At 32.4% G+C, this 16,398-nt stretch overlaps 1 protein-coding gene across 1 annotated transcript in view; it reads right to left on the bottom strand.

The window, feature by feature from the left end:
- Positions 1–235: 235 nt before the first annotated feature.
- Positions 236–16,398, bottom strand: part of LOC119611569 (flocculation protein FLO11) — a 53,934-nt gene continuing 37,771 nt past the window's right edge. Inside the window, exons 3-6 of the mRNA XM_037967210.1 lie at positions 8,319–8,654; positions 6,664–6,744; positions 4,139–6,601; positions 236–2,377 (exon numbers count right to left, since the gene is read on the bottom strand). Of these exons, the coding sequence (XP_037823138.1) occupies positions 540–2,377; positions 4,139–6,601; positions 6,664–6,744; positions 8,319–8,654 (4,718 nt within the window). The 3' untranslated portion in view covers positions 236–539. The remainder of the gene's footprint in view (positions 2,378–4,138; positions 6,602–6,663; positions 6,745–8,318; positions 8,655–16,398) is intronic.

Genomic DNA, 16,398 nt, shown 5'->3' on the forward strand with positions numbered 1-16,398 from the left:
ATAATTTAGAATGTTCGTATATCATTGGAATAACTTATTTGCAAAAAATTTCTCCATAAACATTTTACAATTGTGCAATTTTCTTACAAATACTTAATAAATATTTGGGCAATTCACAAAAAAGTCATACTGTTGTATGCAATAATTAAAACATTTTATGATTTTTATTACAATGAGACGACAATACAAACTGTGAATTGTTTAATTAAAATTTAATACTTTAAAGAGTAAAATAATTTAAATTTACAGCTTAAAATCTGAGTTATAAATCTTAAATAAAATCTTATAAAACGATTTGAGTAAATACTAAGTTATAACTAACTATTGTCTTGATAATTTAATATAAATATTATATTAACCCCTTAAAGCATTGATTTTAATCTTAAGATAACTTATGATGTTATTTTCAGATTTTTTTAAAACTAAATGATCGTGTTTTTCATATTTAACTTAAAGTAGAAAATACTAAACTAAATTTTAAAAACTATAATTTAAATAAGAGAAAAAATAGTTGAAATTTCTAAAATAAAACCATTCTCTCAGCAGTCTAATGGTCCACACTTAACACCAATTTCTGTGCATTTACACTCTAAACAGGGTGATGAAAGTTCAAGTATGATGCGGCCAACGCGATACATACGTCCATAAATATTACAACCCGCCAATTTTAAAATACCTGTGGGATCAATTAAATTATTTAGTGATGATGATGAAGATGACTGTTGTTGCTGATGCTGTGAGGCCATTGACGAGGGTGATGACACCTGGGAGTTGTATTGTGTAGAGGTAAGATGAGAGGCATTGGATAAATCAGAGTTAGGGGCTGAGTAAGAATAATGCTGAGGGCGTTGTTGTTGTTGCGTTGTAGGTTCTAAGCCCTCCAATTGATTAAGTGTATGTTTGTAATGTACCAAACCCATTAATTTATGCCTCGAAGACGATGTTGCAGATGAATCATATTCATCAGCATTATCTTGCTCACCATCTAGCATTGAAGCATCGTCAATTGTTGCAAAATGTGGTTGTTGCTGTTGTCGTTGTGGCGGGGAGGAGGTGGTGGTTGATGTTGTAGAGGGCGTTGCTGAATTACGTTTCACTTCAAAACTGGCATCCATGAAAGGCAATTTGTCAAAAGGTGACATAAAAAATGGATTTGTAGTTGCAGTCTTTTGTTGTGTTGCAGCAGAAGCGGAGTTTGTTGGTACCGTGGTGGTTGTTGTTGTTGTCGTCGTAGGTCTAGTGGTAGTTGTCTTTTTAGTTGTTGCACTGGTACTGATAGTTGAGGTTTTAGATTTAGTCACAGCCTGTATATTTGCATTAGCTGTTGTTGGTTTTGCTGTCCGTCTAGTGGCCAAAGAGGTTCTATCAATATTTATTGCATTTGGTTTAACAGTGTTCTTTGTTGTTGTTGCTGTTGTCGTAGAGTTGGTGGTCGTTGGTTTATTATGTTTTGTTGGTTTAGTACTTGTTACACGTCGTGTTGCATTGGACTTAGTTTTCAATGTTGACATAGAGCCGCCAGATGATGAAGAGGAATAACTAGAAGATGACGATGATGATGATGATGATGTTGTTGATGACGCCAATATTTTCATTTCACTAACATTCAATGTGGAATTTTTATTTATTTTTGTAGGTTTTTGTTGCTGTTGCTGTTGCTGCAGCGTTTGTGTTTGTTTAGTTCTATAGGCAGTGGAGGCAATTGTTTTATTACGATTTACCTTAATATTTGCTGCAACTACTGTTGGCCTTTTCGTTGTTGTAGTTGTTGTGGTCATTTTCCTAGTTGTCGTTGATGTACTAACTATTGGCCTTAACGTTGTTTCTGTTTGTTTTAATTTGTTATTTGTCTGTGCTATGCCAGACTCTTTTGTCAACGTCATAGTCGTTATAGTTGTTGTATTGTCATCTTGCCTCAATTGTTGTACTACCATTGCCGCCTTTGGTAATGTTTTAAATGGAGGTATTGTACTCACATCATTTACATCAACATTAGCTTCATCATCCATGTCAACGCCAATGGTTTGTTGCATAAGTTTTTCTTCGTTTTCAGCCAGAGTTTTATTGAAACCATTGTTCTGACCGTCATTGTTGTTGTTGTTATTATTATTGCTGTTTGCAACATGCGTAGCTGTCATTTTGATTTGGGTTGTCCTTTTTGTATTCATTGAATTTGTATCTGTTTGTTTTAAATTCATTTCAATTTCTGCTATATTTTGTGGCTTATCATTTAACTGACTACTTGTGGCTGTTGTAGTCGTTGTTGTTGCGCCTGATTTGCCAATAAAATTCTTTAATTTGTCTTCGATTAGAGATATCAAATCTGGTGGCGGTTCAGTGCGTATGACATCTTTAAAGGGATCGGGTGTGGTGATTTCTAGAAAAAGACATGGAAATAAAACATATAATTTCAAAAAAATTGTTTAGCTTTAAAGACCATAAGTACTTATGTAGGTTATGTTTGGAGATATTTGTATATGAATTCTGAGAAAGTTTACGATACGCAAAATATTGACAATCAATCAGTGGCAAGCACAGAGTAATACCGATATCAATGCCAAAAATGCTAACATTATAAACTAATAAGAATGTTGTATTTGACAACCACTTCTTAAGGTTCGTTTAAAAGTTTAGGGATCCCTCTAAAACTAAAGATTTTATTTTATAAAAGGTTTATAAAACAAAATTTCCAAATCAAATTTGGTTTATAAACCATTTATAAAATAGGAAAGTCTTTTTGAATAAGGTCTCTTTGTTAGTTAGTTAGTTAGTTAGTTGGTTAGTTAGTTAGTTAGTTAGTTAGTTAGTTAGTTAGTTAGTTAGTTAGTTAGTTAGTTAGTTAGTTAGTTAGTTAGTTAGTTAGTTAGTTAGTTAGTTAGTTAGTTAGTTAGTTAGTTAGTTAGTTAGTTAGTTAGTTAGTTAGTTAGTTAGTTAGTTAGTTAGTTAGTTAGTAGTTAGTTAGTTAGTTAGTTAGTTAGTTAGTAGTTAGTTAGTTAGTTAGTTAGTTAGTTAGTTAGTTAGTTAGTTAGTTAGTTAGTTAGTTAGTAGTTAGTTAGTTAGTTAGTTAGTTAGTTAGTTAGTTAGTTAGTTAGTTAGTTAGTTAGTTAGTTAGTTAGTTAGTTAGTTAGTTAGTTAGTTAGTTAGTTAGTTAGTTAGTTAGTTAGTTAGTTAGTTAGTTAGTTAGTTAGTAGTTAGTTAGTTAGTTAGTTAGTTAGTTAGTTAGTTAGTTAGTTAGTTAGTTAGTTAGTTAGTTAGTTAGTTAGTTAGTTAGTTAGTTAGTTAGTTAGTTAGTTAGTTAGTTAGTTAGTTAGTTAGTTAGTTAGTTAGTAGTTAGTTAGTTAGTTAGTTAGTTAGTTAGTAGTTAGTTAGTAGTTAGTAGTAGTTAGTTAGTAGTTAGTTAGTTAGTTAGTTAGTTAGTTAGTTAGTTAGTTAGTTAGTTAGTTAGTTAGTTAGTTAGTTAGTTAGTTAGTTAGTTAGTTAGTTAGTTAGTTAGTTAGTTAGTAGTAGTTAGTTAGTTAGTTAGTTAGTTAGTTAGTTAGTTAGTTAGTTAGTTAGTTAGTTAGTTAGTTAGTTAGTTAGTAGTTAGTTAGTTAGTTAGTTAGTTAGTTAGTTAGTTAGTTAGTTAGTTAGTTAGTTAGTTAGTTAGTTAGTTAGTTAGTTAGTTAGTAGTTAGTTAGTTAGTTAGTTAGTTAGTTAGTTAGTTAGTTAGTTAGTTAGTAGTTAGTTAGTTAGTTAGTTAGTTAGTTAGTTAGTTAGTAGTAGTTAGTTAGTTAGTTAGTTAGTTAGTTAGTTAGTAGTTAGTTAGTTAGTTAGTTAGTTAGTAGTTAGTTAGTTAGTTAGTAGTTAGTTAGTTAGTTAGTTAGTTAGATAGTTAGTTAGTTTGTTAGTTTGTTAGTTTGTTAGTTCGTTAGTTTGTTAGTTTCTTAGTTTCTTAGTTTGTTAGTTTGTTAGTTTGTTAGTTTGTTAGTTTGTTAGTTTGTTAGTTTGTTAGTTTGTTAGTTTGTTAGTTTGTTAGTTTGTTAGTTTGTCAGTTTGTTAGTTTGTTACTTAGTTAGTTACTCAGTGAGTTCTCGAGACGTTTTACAACCAAGTCTAAGATCTTACATCTATTCTTATATCTATATTCTGTCTAACTTACCTATAACCTTCGTAGTATTCAAGACATCACCCGATGTCGTTATATCTATAATATGATGTGTCACATGATAACTGTCACCGACCTTAACGCTAACATTGTCATGATCATCATCGTCCAAAATCAGTGGTTCTTTAGGCACAAAACCACCCTCGGTTTTGGTGGGCGGAGAAAATCCTTTTGTCGATGAGGGTGTCCCAGAAGCTGCAAAATCATATTTCAAGAAAGCAGGAGAACCCAAAGTGCCGTCAAATTTTCCTGCATTCGAGGAAACCAGAGAATCGGGACCTTCAACATTAAATTTATAAATATACTCTGCCTTACTGCCATCTTCTAAATCAGGGTATAAAGGATATTTTTCAGTAATTGAAGGATATAAATTTGCGTCATCGTATAGATCATAGTCTATGCGTGATATGGGTGCAGAAGGATGATGGTAGTATTCATAGGAGGAACCTTGATTGTGGTCGGCTTTAACAGCATCGGTGGGTAAGAAAGGTATAATTTTGAGATTTGGCAAACTAGGCGGTAAAGTAGGTTCCGAGTTTTGATCCAGAGGTTCGGATTCCAAAATGGTAGGGTTTGTTTTGATGACTACTACGGGTTTCGAAGTGGTAGATGTTGTAGGTTTCGTTGTAGTAGTTGTCGACGTGGTTGTAGTTGTTGTGGATCTTGATGTTAGTGCTGCTGTAGTGCTGGAGGTGCTTGTTGTAGAAGGTGTGGTGGTACTTTGTAGTTCCTCTTCTATTGCCTTTAAGGGTATGGGTGGATTTTTTTTTTCTTTCCCTGGCAACGGTTTAAAGGTGGGTTTTGTAAAATCCTTGGTTGATATAATGGGTGGCTTTACAGTGAGATTAGCTATTTTGGAATTGATGCGTGAATAGGTTTTATCTTGTGGTAGAGGCTTAAACGAAGGCATGGGCTTAGGAGTGGGCAATTTCACTGTGGTGGTTCGATTGAAATTTTGCTTGTTATTTGCAAGAGTTGGCGTATTGTGGCGGGTTTTATTTTCACCAGCCAAAATGCCACTTAAACCATCTAGTAGTTGAGCCAAAAAGTCGGAATTTTTATCAGGTTTTGTTTGTGTATGATTCTTGCCCGGATTATGGTTGATTTTTGTTGACAAAGGTTTTGGTTTTTGATGAGTGGCAGTAGTTTTTGTTGGTTTCTTGGTGGTTGAGGTAGTAGTAGTGGTACTGGTCGTTGTAGTAGTGGGTTTATTCGTGGTTGTAGTAGTTGTTGTTGTTGCAGTTTTCTTGGTAGTACTTACAGGTTGTTTGATCTTTATTTTTTCAGTAGTTTCAGTTAAAGTTGTGGGATAAGTTTGTGTAGAGTCCTCATTGTTTGATTCTGTTGTTGTAATCATATCTAGCGTGGAAAAAGAGAGTTTTTCTTGTTGCTCGGCATTTAACTCTCCCACTGACTCGCCACTGTCTACAAAACTTTCATGATCGACACGATCTATCGATGTGGTACTTTCAAAATCCAGCTGATCTTGTACATTTGTAGTGTCACCTTTATCTACTTTATCGGACATAGTGCTGGCCGAATCTTTCGAATCCTCCTCCTTATCTGGTCCCAATAGTAAATCGACCCAATATATACCCGTACTAGTAGGAGTAGTTTTCTCTTCCACCGATTCAGTTTCCTCGGAGGAATTTTCCGTTTTCTGTTCATTGGGTTCCGAAGGTCCAAGTAGTAAATCTAGAAAGCTTACTTCTGTTGTACTAACAATATTGTGCATGCCCAAGGGTATGGGTGTAGGTGAGGGTCTGGCTTTCTTGTGTAGTGTTGGTTGTGGTGGTACAACCACTAGCTCCATATTATCCTTAAGCATTTGATTATTATTGTTATCGATAAATTCTAAACCTTCTCTTATGGAATCGAATATACTTTTCTCTGTTGTGGCCGCTTTATTTTTTGTCGGCTTTGTAGTTATGGGCTCTCTGTCATGCGGGTATTGTACGGGTATTTCTGTGGCAGCATTTTCATCTTGTTCATCATCTTTACCAAACAGTAAGGAGAACAAATTAAATTGTCTGGAATTTTGTGATCTGCGATAATCCCGCTGGCTGCCACAGTCGTAACTGGAAGGACAACATTGCCCTTTGGGCACCACTGGTATGCAATTCCTTAAAGCTGGGGCACATTTCTTGGGTGCACATTTCCTTTGTCCTCTTATACAGAAACATATATCGCAGGGTTTATCTTTATCACTTTTCATTTTCTGTCCTTCCGTATAGAATTGTTGACCCACGGTACAACCATGATTACGTTGCAGACGTTGGGACATTCTCATATAATGTTTATTGGAAGTTTTGCGATAACGCACTTCTTGGGATGATTTGCCTGTTTGTTTGGTACTACAATCGTAACGTACGGGACAACAGGTGGAGTCCACAAAAATGGGTTTGCAGCCTTCGACCGGTAGCATGCATTTGGGTTTAACACATTTCTCAGTGCCACCTGTAATGAATAAGGGAGTTTAGTGCCTAAATATCTATGATTAGGGATTTAAAGTAACTCACCAATACAATAACAATAACTGCAGAGATTGGAGGAAGACATTGCCGAGCCAGATTTGTAAACTGTACCATTTTTAACACAAACTGGAAAATAGAAAAGAAAATTAATTTTATTTGCAAATAAGAGACCTAGACTAATTTCTCTTATATGTGTGTATGCCCTATAGTGATCAGAATCAAAATTCCTTATAAAATAGTTTTCATTACTAAAACTTCATTTAACATAATCTTAACATTTAAGATCATTTTAAACAGTGAGTAATTTAAAAAATTTAACTAATCTCACTATGTTCCCAGCATTTAGCTTCTTCTTTTGCCACAGTAATGATCCTGACGCTAAAACATATTATATTGCACATTCATGAACGTATGCATGTGACTATGATTTTCATTTGTGATTAATTGCAAACTCGTGCATTAACACGTTTCTTGCCACAGTTAAGACAGCACTAAAAGACTAGGTAGCAAGGAGGCAAGCGAAAAAAAAGGGTTCTTAGAGAATTCCATATAATTAAAATAATCATCAGCAATTTAAAATTGTACGCAAAGGCTGGTAATGACTTAGAAGTGAGAAAGTTTTTTTTGGAAAGGGTGTAATGAAAGGAGTGGTGTTCTAGGGGACCTAAAAAGTAAGCCATAGTCTCGACTTTAGAAAGTTCTAAAGTCGCGACTATATATAGCTCCAAAGACTTTACTTTAGCCTAGACTAAACTATAGGCCTGACTATTGACTAGACTAAAGACTATATTTTAGACTAGACTATAGACTAGACTATAGACTATACTATAGCCTAGACTATAGACTAGACTATAGACTAGAATATAGACTAGACTATAGACTAGACTATATAGTAGACTAGACTAGACTATAGACTAGACTATAGACTAGACTATAGACTAGACTATAGACTAGACTATAGACTAGACTATAGACTAGACTATAGACTAGACTATAGACTAGACTATAGACTAGACTATAGACTAGACTATAGACTAGACTATAGACTAGACTATAGACTAGACTATAGACTAGACTAGACTATAGACTAGACTATAGACTAGACTATAGACTAGACTATAGACTAGACTATAGACTAGACCATAGACTAGACCATAGACTAGACCATAGACTAGACTATAGACTAGACTATAGACTAGACTATAGACTAGACTATAGACTAGACTATAGACTAGACTATAGACTAGACTATAGACTAGACTATAGACTAGACTATAGACTAGACTATAGACTAGACTATAGACTAGACTATAGACTAGACTATAGACTAGACTATAGACTAGACTATAGACTAGACTATAGACTAGACTATAGACTAGACTATAGACTAGACTATAGACTAGACTATAGACTAGACTATAGACTAGACTATAGACTAGACTATAGACTAGACTATAGACTAAACTGTAGACTAGACTATAGACTAGACTATAGACTAGACTATAGACTAGACTATAGACTAGACCATAGACTAGACTATAGACTAGACTATAGACTAGACCATAGACTAGACCATAGACTAGACTCATAACACCGCATGATCACAAACCCTTTTCCGTTCATAAAAACCCGCCCTACTAAAATAGTGTTTATTTCTCTAAGTACTGTGTATATATGAATGTTTGTCTACCATAACTTACCATATAAATCGACATCAGTATCATCAGATCTGCGCTGTAGCATATTTTCATTGACTACACGATCAATTGATTCACGCTCGTAATGATCTAAATATGCGATAATGCGACGCGTGGCTGGTATCTTATAGAAGGCATCTAAACGTGCACACGATAAATATGGACAACATGTGTTCTTCTTTTGGACAACAACACAGCCACGAGGTGGTGGCATCGGCATCTCAGGACATACTTTTAAACGACAGACTAAAGTCTTCTTATTACACTGACAGTTCAAACATTTCTCGGTGGTGGGAACAAGTGATTTGTCTGCATACCAAGTACCATTGTGATGGCAACCTACAACGATGTTGATGGTATTTTTTGTTTTTTTTTTTCAATGTTTCGAAGGTAGACAAGAACATGTTGCATATAGTTGAGAACATTACAGATGAGAAGATGAGGATGATGATGACAAACATGTTTGTTGTCGTTGAATGGTGGGATGGGAAAGAAACATAAATATATAGAAAATTAGTATGGAATTATATAAGTATTAAGCATATTAAGAAAAAAGACAAGAAAATGTTTATAAAGTTTTTTTTTTTTTAATTTTTGAAACTGCTGTTGTTGTTGTTGCTGAAAAATGAACTTGTGTTTCTGATAAAGATATTACGATTATTTTTGTTTTAGCATGAGTCTTGTCTTTCTTTACGTTTCCTTAAGTTTAGGTATAAAAATGTGAACAAAAAAATTATGAAAAAAATTGTACAAATTAAATTTGTTGTAAGTGAGAAGTCTCTGCTGTTGTTGACCATAAAAGTCATATCTTCCATTTTTAGCAGAATATGAAAAAGGTTTAAAAAGATGACAAGTTAAACAATAAAGTTCAACAAGTATTCAGTTATTATGGATGAGTTGTAGCGAATTTCAAATACCCAACGCGATAATATAGTTTTCTTTTTGGTATTTTAATCACGCCCATTTTAAAGTAGGCGTGGTAGTCTGGTTTTTATGTTTAACACTTCTATTGTTGGGGAAAATATAATGAATTAGTGTTGATATTTAAAACACTGAAAAGTATTAATCTAGTACCAATCCTTAGGTGGTTTTGTGCGTCTGTCTATCCACGCAAACCTTGTTATCAAAGAAATGGACTTTCAGATGTCCCCTTGGAATATAATGTAATAGCTCTGTAGTCATACTATAAAGTTTGATAAAATCCAGGTTCATTAGAGCTTCTAGCTATAATATAAAAAAATGCTTTCAAATATAAATCAATCGATTTAGTTCTCCTTGGCAAAAGAGCCAATATTTCAGCGAGTTACATATCTAATGACCAATCTAATATGCCTTTCACTTCCCATATATTCTTATTGCTCATAGCTTTAACAAAAAATTCAAGATTTATTACTTTTAACACAATTAATTTCTGTAGTTATTTATTAAATACTGCTAAATAATAAAAAAAGAAGCAACAAACTTAAACTGAACAACTGAATTGGCTTTATTGTCTCGTACATTCATCTATTTGTCCGTCTCACTGACTACTAGGGTTGGCTGAGATGACAGGTTGTTGTTTTAATACCTTTAGACTATATAAATATTATTGTTGCTGTTATTTTTCTTTTACATCTTTTTGTTATTTATTTACTACTTTAGCTTTATAATACCAGCTTAAGCTTCTTGACTACCAATCCGATGGTTTTATACACTCAAAAAAAAAGGGTTGAGTAATTCGTACTCAAATCAATCCCAAAATGGGCTTGATTTGAGCTCGATTCGTACTTGATATTATAATTCACAACCTAAAAAGATATCTTTTGTCAAAAACTCAACTACTTATGGAAAACATATTCTTAACTAAATGAGAATTATATGTTTGCAGTAAAATAATTTTTAATATTGATTTGTTTTATCAAACCCGATGAGTAATTATTTAAAATATGATTAATTGTTTTAAGTACTAAAATTGCTCTTTTAATACGTTTTAGGCTAAAAATGAGAATAGTAATATTAAATTTAGTATGCGGTATTTCTCTCGGTGTACAAGTACACAGTATATCAGCATAAGTATGTGTTTAAATGGTCTATAGTACGAATATATGTTTCTTTCTAAATTGTTTATCTGTTAACATTTAATCGACAATACAATATTATTATTATTTTGATACAAGTAATTTATTTTGTTATGTCTTTTTTTATATATTTATTTAAAGAAAATTAACGAATTTTTAGAAAATAAAAGATCAACAAAATTTCACTTTTACTTAAAAAATTATTTTAAAAGTTTGCATTTTTATGAGATTGATATAAGAAAACCTTTTCTTTTTAATTAATTTCATAAGATTAAGTTAAATAGATTAAAAAAATTTAAATTACTCTTTAAAATAAGTTAGTTTGCAAAAATTCAAGGAAATTGGGAAAGACTTACTTACAACTATTGAAAAAAACGCAGTTGGAGTGGAATGTATCCAAAGGCCAGCTTGTATTTATAAAGACAATAGAAAAATATAGTCCAGGCTATATTCTGGCCCATAGTCTATAGTATAGTCTATGTCTAGTCTATTGCTTAGTCTACAGTTTAGCTATAGTATAGTCTAGTATTTTGTCGAATCTATAGTCTAGTCTACAGTATAGTCTATAGCCTAGTCTGTTGTCTAGTCTATAGTCTAGTCTACAGTTCATTCAATAGACTTGTCTACAGTTTAGTCTATTGTGTGATCTATAGTCTCGTTATAGTATAATCTATAGTTTCGTCTATAGTCTAGTCCATAGTCTAGTCTATAGTCTAGTCTATAGTCTAGTCTATAGTCTAGTCTATAGTCTAGTCTATAGTCTAGTCTAGTCTATAGTCTAGTCTATAGTCTAGTCTATAGTCTAGTCTATAGTCTAGTCTATAGTCTAGTCTATAGTCTAGTCTATAGTCTAGTCTATAGTCTAGTCTATAGTCTAGTCTATAGTCTAGTCTATAGTCTAGTCTATAGTCTAGTCTATAGTCTAGTCTATAGTCTAGTCTATAGTCTAGTCTATAGTCTAGTTATAGTCTAGTCTATAGTCTGTCTATAGTCTAGTCTATAGTCTAGTCTATAGTCTAGTCTATAGTCTAGTCTATAGTCTAGTCTATAGTCTAGTCTATAGTCTAGTCTATAGTCTAGTCTATAGTCTAGTCTATAGTCTAGTCTATAGTCTAGTCTATAGTCTAGTCTATAGTCTAGTCTATAGTCTAGTCTATAGTCTAGTCTATAGTCTAGTCTATAGTCTAGTCTATAGTCTAGTCTATAGTCTAGTCTATAGTCTAGTCTATAGTCTAGTCTATAGTCTAGTCTATAGTCTAGTCTATAGTCTAGTCTATAGTCTAGTCTATAGTCTAGTCTAAGTCTAGTCTATAGTCTAGTCTATAGTCTAGTCTATAGTCTAGTCTATATTCTAGTCTGTAGTCTAGTCTATAGTCTAGTCTATAGTCTAGTCTATAGTCGAGTCTATAGTCTAGTCTATAGTCTAGTCTATAGTCTAGTCTATAGTCTAGTCTATAGTCTAGTCTATAGTCTAGTCTATAGTCTAGTCTATAGTCTAGTCTATAGTCTAGTCTATAGTCTAGTCTATAGTCTAGTCTATAGTCTAGTCTATAGTCTAGTCTATAGTCTAGTCTATAGTCTAGTCTATAGTCTAGTCTATAGTCTAGTCTATAGTCTAGTCTGTAGTCTAGTCTGTAGTTTAATCTATAGTCTAGTCTATAGTCTAGTCTATAGTCTAGTCTATAGTCTAGTCTATAGTCTAGTCTATAGTCTAGTCTATAAGTCTAGTCTATAGTCTAGTTATAGTCTAGTCTATAGTCTAGTCTATAGTCTAGTATATAGTCTAGTATAGTCTAGTCTATAGTCTAGTCTATAGTCTAGTCTATAGTCTAGTCTATAGTCTAGTCTATAGTCTAGTCTATAGTCTAGTCTATAGTCTAGTCTATAGTCTAGTCTATAGTCTAGTCTATGTCTTAGTCTAGTCTAGTCTATAGTCTAGTCTATAGTCTAGTCTATAGTCTAGTCTATAGTCTAGTCTATAGTCTAGTCTATAGTCTAGTCTATAGTCTAGTCTATAGTCTAGTCTATAGGTCTAGTCTATAGTCTAGTCTATAGTCTAGTCTATAGTCTAGTCTATAGTCTAGTCTATAGTCTAGTCTATAGTCTAGTCTATAGTCTAGTCTATAGTCTAGTCTATAGTCTAGTCTATAGTCTAGTTCTATAGTCTAGTCTATAGTCCTAGTCTATAGTCTAGTCTATAGTCTAGTCTATAGTCTAGTCTATAGTCTAGTCTATAGTCTAGTCTATAGTCTAGTCTATAGTCTAGTCTATAGTCTAGTCTATAGTCTAGTCTATAGTCTAGTCTATAGTCTAGTCTATAGTCTAGTCTATAGTCTAGTCTATAGTCTAGTCTATAGTCTAGTCTATAGTCTAGTCTATAGTCTAGTCTATAGTCTAGTCTATAGTCTAGTCTATAGTCTAGTCTATAGTCTAGTCTATAGTCTAGTCTATAGTCTAGTCTATAGTCAAGTCTCTAGTCTAGTCTATAGTCTAGTCTAAAGTCTAGTCTATAGTCGGGTCTATTGTCTAGTCTATAAAAGTTAAAGACTTTATTAAAGAAATTATATAAATTGAAACCATTTCTGGCATATCTTGAGTAATTCCTCTAATATCAAAACTGACAAAGAAGTAGATATTTTCGCTGTAAGAAAAATCTAGCAATTCCATTAAAAGCCAATTAAATTATAAGATAATTGCAAAAGCATTGTTAATTTTTTCTTTTTAATTAAATAAATCATTAAAAAGCCACAATCTGTAAAAGCACAACTTCTTTCTTCTATTACTTAATGTAGTAATTGAAACACTAATCATCATCGAGGTACAATCGTGAAAAAACAAACTATAACAAAAAGAAATTAAACAATATAAAAAGAACTTAAATAAATAAATAGTTAATGTAGTTAATGTTAAGCCTCTATGAAAGAAAGAACATTTTTTCCATTATATTTTCAAAAGCTTTAATCAAATAAAAGAAATTGTTGCTTAAAGAAATGAACTAACATACAATATTTAATTGTTTTTTTTTTTTTGCAATTTTTTTATAAGTTCTTAACTGAAAGATGTGGAAAAATAACAAAAATTTTCTACCATTCACTTTAAATTGTCAAACAAGAGCCAAACAAAAATGTAAGAAAATAGAAAGAAAAACCTTGTACTAGCATTAACCAATAAACGACTTAAGACAACCATACACAATTGATCTGGACCATTTGTTACAAATACGCTCCCTTCTGTAGCGTCTCTTGCCAATAATTCTCATTTCTTTTCTACTTTTGTGAAAGGTTTTTATTTGTTATTTCATGATTTTCTTTTATTTAATTTCATGATTATATTTGTTTCAATTGCATCCTAATGACTATTTAAGTTAATGTCTTTTCAATAATATTGTTTTCTTTTATTTAGACTTTTGGTGCGGCTTAATGGGTGGTTATTCTAATAATGGTTTCTTCTTCCATAATCAGAATTGTAAGAAAACTTTCACCAATATGCAAGTTTGAATAAAGATTGTAATTTAAGTTTGCCCAGCAGGAGAACTTTATGAAAGACATCTTAATTTTACATTAGTTCTGCATGATCGGGTTTTGGAAAATCTATAAAGTTTATTAAATATGCAGGTATAGAAGAGGTTCGTTTATATACGGTTGAAAGAACCCATTGATCCTGCAGAGAATATTAGCAATTTATGTTCAATTTACTTGTTTTCTACTTCCTTATAGTTTTATTTAAAATATTTTAGACTGAAGACATGACTATAGATTAGACTACAGACTAGACTATAAACTAACTATAAACTATAGACTAGACTATAGAATAGACTATAGACTAGACTATAGACTAGACTATAGACTAGACTATAGACTAGACTATAGACTAGACTATAGATTAGACTATAGACTAGACTATAGACTAGACTATAGACTAGACTATAGATTAGACTATAGACTAGACTATAGACTAGACTATAGACTAGACTATAGACTAGACTATAGACTAGACTATAGACTAGACTATAGACTATACTATAGACTACACTATAGACTAAACTATAGACTAGACTATAGACTAGACTATAGACTAGACTATAGACTAGACTATAGACTAGACTAGACTAGACTAGACTAGACTAGACTAGACTAGACTAGACTAGACTAGACTAGACTAGACTAGACTAGACTAGACTAGACTAGACTAGACTATAGACTAGACTATAGACTACACTATAAACTATAGACTAGACTATAGAATAGACTATAGACTAGACTATAGAGTAGACTATAGACTAGACTATAGACTACACTATAGACTAAACTATAGACTAGACTATAGACTACACTATAGACTAGACTGTAGACTAGACTATAGACTAGACTATAGACTAGAATATAGACTAGACTATAGACTAGACTATAGTCTAGACTATAGACTAGACTATAGACTTGACTATAGACTAGACTATAGACTAGACTATACTAGACTATAGACTAGACTATAGACTAGACTATAGACTAGACTATAGACTAGACTATAGATTAGACTATAGACTAGACTATAGACTAGACTATAGACTAGACTATAGACTAGACTATAGATTAGACTATAGACTAGACTATAGACTAGAATATAGACTAGACTATAGACTAGACTATAGACTAGACTATAGACTACACTATAAACTATAGACTAGACTATAGAATAGACTATAGACTAGACTATAGAGTAGACTATAGACTAGACTATAGACTAGACTATAGACTAGACTATAGACTAGACTATAGACTAGACTATAGACTAGACTATAGACTAGACTATAGACTAGACTATAGACTAGACTATAGACTAGACTATAGACTAGACTAGATAGACTAGACTATAGACTAGACTATAGACTAGACTATAGGACTACACTATAAACTATAGACTAGACTATAGAGTAGACTATAGACTAGACTATAGAGTATAACTATAGACTACTATAGACTAGCACTATAAACTATAGGACTAGACTATAATGAACTATAGACTAGACTATAGAGTAGACAATAGACTAGACTAGAGACTACACTATAGACTAAACTATAGACTAGACTATAGACCTAGAATATAGAGCTAGACTATAGACTAGACTATAGTCTAGACTATAGACTAGACTATAGACTTGACTATAGACTAGACTATAGACTAGACTATACTAGACTATAGACTAGACTATAGACTAGACTATAGACTAGACTATAGACTAGACTATAGACTAGACTATAGACTGGACTATAGACTAACTAGACTAGACTATAGACTAGACTATAGACTATACTATAGACTATACTATAGACTAGACTATAGACTAGACTAATAGACTATACTATAGACTAACTATAGACTAGACTAGACTAGACTATAGACTAGACTATAGACTAGACTATAGACTAGACTAGACTAGACTAGACTAGACTATAGACTAGACTATAGACTACACTATAAACTATAGACTAGACTATAGAATAGACTATAGACTAGACTATAGAGTAGACTATAGACTAGACTATAGACTACACTATAGACTAAACTATAGACTAGACTATAGACTACACTATAGACTAGACTGTAGACTAGACTATAGACTAGACTATAGACTAGAATATAGACTAGACTATAGACTAGACTATAGTCTAGACTATAGACTAGACTATAGACTTGACTATAGACTAGACTATAGACTAGACTATACTAGACTATAGACTAGACTATAGACTAGACTATAGACTAGACTATAGACTAGACTATAGACTAGACTATAGACTGGACTATAGACTAGACTATAGACTAGACTATAGACTAGACTATAGATTAGACTATAGACTAGACTATAGACTAGACTATAGACTAGACTATAGACTAGACTATAGACTAGACTATAGACTAGACTATAGACTAGACTATAGACTAGACTATAGACTAGACTATAGACTAGACTATAGACTAGACTATAGACTAGACTATAGACTAGACTATAGACTAGACTATAGACT

Source organism: Lucilia sericata, unplaced genomic scaffold (genome assembly GCF_015586225.1).
Source record: "Lucilia sericata isolate MDLA Ls3-8-SP2 unplaced genomic scaffold, ASM1558622v1 Contig001482F_arrow, whole genome shotgun sequence".
NCBI classification, from domain to species: domain Eukaryota; kingdom Metazoa; phylum Arthropoda; class Insecta; order Diptera; family Calliphoridae; genus Lucilia; species Lucilia sericata.